General features: G+C 40.2%; 1 protein-coding gene across 1 annotated transcript; it reads left to right on the top strand.

Annotated features, from left to right (window-relative positions):
• The first annotated feature begins 1,302 nt into the window (after nt 1-1,302).
• LOC147450995 (uncharacterized) lies at nt 1,303-1,872 on the top strand. The gene has a single exon (XM_086520557.1). It carries the CDS (start codon nt 1,303-1,305, stop codon nt 1,870-1,872), a length of 570 nt encoding a protein of 189 aa, XP_086376683.1.
• The last annotated feature ends 1,114 nt before the right edge of the window (nt 1,873-2,986 follow it).

Below are 2,986 nucleotides of genomic sequence, written 5' to 3'. Positions count from 1 at the left end.
TTTAGAAATCTTTGAAGAGGTCTCTTATGTGGATACTATGTCAGAAGATCATGCAATACAAGTTACAAAGTGGAATTGACATTGTTAAAGTGCATTCAATGGACATGTATGAAGAACTCGATTTATATGAAGCACTTACACATATAAAGGAGGATTTGGGTGAACCAATTAAGTCTAGATAGAGACACAAAATAAATCTGTTGCAAACAAGGTGAGGCTGGTGGCTACACCTTTGCCAGAAAGAAGTGATGGAGTAATGGAGAAAGCTTCTCACCAGCCTATACTAAGAGATCCAAAGAATATTGGCATAAGTTTATTGAAGGTTGAAGCAACTGAAGATTGGGAGGGATTATTTCCTTACTAAAGAGGAGATCAAATGCTTTCAAGAGATGCTTGGAAAACATGGTAAAGCCTTTGGTTTTGACCCAAGTGAGATTGGATGTGCAGATCCAAACGTTGTTTCTCCTATGGTTATAATTATTGTTCCTCATATGCCATGGAGTTCACGCCCTATTCCAGTACCCAAAGCTCATTGATTTTCTAAATGAGAAGATAAGGATGGGCACTTTGGAACCATCATGCGCACCATACTCTAATCGGTGATTTACTGTTCCAAAGAAGAATGGTACCTTAAGGTTCATTCAGCATATGCAACCAGTCAATAAGGTAACAATCCGTAATGTGGATACAAGTCCAATTGTAGACGAGTTTGTTGAAGCCTTCGCAGGAAGATCTATCTACTCTATGGATGATCTTTACTCAGGATATGATCAATTTCAGCTTGCTTTGGAGAGCAGGGATCTTACTACAATGTATACACCTCTTGGTTTGGTGAAAATGTGCACTCTACCATAGTGTGCTACTAACTCTGTAGCTTAATGATATGAATAAGGTGCTGAGAGATTTTATTCCTCAAGTTACTAGGCTTTTCATCGATGATTTGCCGATCAAGGGATGTGAAGAAGGGTTCAAAGATGAGGTAAAAGACCAGAGGGAGTGCCGAAAGTTTGTTTCCAAGCATATTGCTGACTATGAGCCATTTTATCTAGGCTTGAAGAAGTTAACTTGACACTTTCAGGGCCAAAATCAATTTTTGGTGCTAAAGAGGTTTTAATTGTGGGGCATATGTGTGACGCGAATGGAAGACAATTGAGTCCGGCTAAAGTTTGAGCTATACAAAAGATGAAAGAAACAAGCACAACTGTTACTGAGATTCAGAGGTTTTTGGGTGCATGTGTATTTTATCGTATTTAGTTGCCACACTTTGCTCATGTTGCAATGGCCATCTGAAAATTGAAAACAATGCTTCTCGAGGCTCCTACCTTGAGAGAGGTTGACTATAAGTGCGAAAGGCCAGTGATCTTAACCATTGACACTAGTCCAACAGGTATCGGGTGGGCTATACGTCAAGATGATGAAGATGGTCACAAGTATGGAGTCCGATTTGGAGCAAAAGTGCTTAATGCTCGTCAAAGAGGTAACCCACAGGTTAAGAGAGAACTTTTGAGTGTTGCTACTGCCCTGAGGTCTGACAAAGAATATTTCATTGGTGCTTCAGTTGTGGTAGAGACAAATTGTTTACCATTGATAGGGATGATTGCAAACTGTACTACTCCAAACATTGCAGTGTTGCAATGGATAGCCTTTATTAAGTCTCTTAACCCAAAGTTTTGCCACATTGCAAGCATAGATAATCCTGTAGCAGATATGTTTTCAAGGGCCAGATATAAAGATGAAGAGGAGATGCTTACCACTAATGATGATGTGGGCTTAAAGTTCTATACCTCTTCTCATTACATGCAAGATGTGGTACTCATGCTCATGTTTTTGAAGTCTTTTTTGAAGAGATGTTTGATGGAGAATGGCTTTTGATAGGTCGTTACCTCAGCACTCTTACCAGGCATGAGGGATGGAGTGATCAAGAGTACAAGAGGATCAAGAAAAAGGATTATAACTACTTTTTAAAGGATGATCATTTGTGAAAGCAACCAAAGTGTTCAAGAGGGGTACCACAAAGGGTTTTTTGTGAGATAAAGCAACTCAACGGTAGGTGATGAAAGAGTTTCATGAAAGCTTATGGGCTGGACACAGAGGGGAATGGGCAACTTTTGCCAAAATCAAGGATCGTTACAGGAGGAAGGAATGTACAAAGATGTTGTTGAATTTGTGGAGACTTTCTTAGTATGCCAGCAATATTCTATTGTACGGCATCGAGATGGATTACATACTTACCCACTAGTTGTGCATTACAAGTGGGTAGTAGATTTGATTACAATGCCAATGGGGGTCTGGCAGATGAGGTATATTGTTCTTGCTGGAGAAGACCTCACAAACCAGGTTGAACTAGGGAGAGCTTTGCGTACAAAGGCTACAAGTGCTGTATGAAAATTTTTTCTTGAAGATGTAATTTTCAAGTATGTATCACTGTGCTGATAGAGGAGAGGTGGATGCAGATTAAGCTCGTGAGTTCTTTGCTTGCTTGGGCATCAAATTGGCTCTTACTACGACATACAATCCAGAAGGTAATGGGAAAAGTGAAAGGGGGCATCCGTCTGTTGTTAAGGCTTTAACAAAGGCATGCCGAGGACGTATTGGTGATTGGCCTAAGCTGCTAACTTTTGCTATATGGGCTAATCGCACTACGCATAGTTCAGTTACAGGTTATGTGCCATTTGAATTGATGGATGGGCAGAAACCCATTATGCCTACAGAGGAGGCAGTTATGTCTTGGACTATAATGCCGTGGGAAGTAGAAATGGCTACATAATATTTTCTTGCTTTACGTATTCGCCAACTTGAGAGGCGTCAAGAAGATATTGAGAAGGTCAGTTACAGGTTATGTGCCATTTGAATTGATGTATGGGCAGAAACCCATTATGCCTACAAGGAGGCAGTTATGTCTTGGACTATAATGCCGTGGGAAGTAGAAATGGATACAGAATATTTTCTTGCTTTACATATTCTCCAACTTGAGAGGCATCAAGAA

Source organism: Adiantum capillus-veneris, chromosome 9, assembly GCF_014529385.1.
Source record: "Adiantum capillus-veneris isolate H3 chromosome 9, ASM1452938v2, whole genome shotgun sequence".
NCBI lineage: Eukaryota > Viridiplantae > Streptophyta > Polypodiopsida > Polypodiales > Pteridaceae > Adiantum > Adiantum capillus-veneris.
This window is presented reverse-complemented; position numbering and strand designations above follow the sequence as displayed.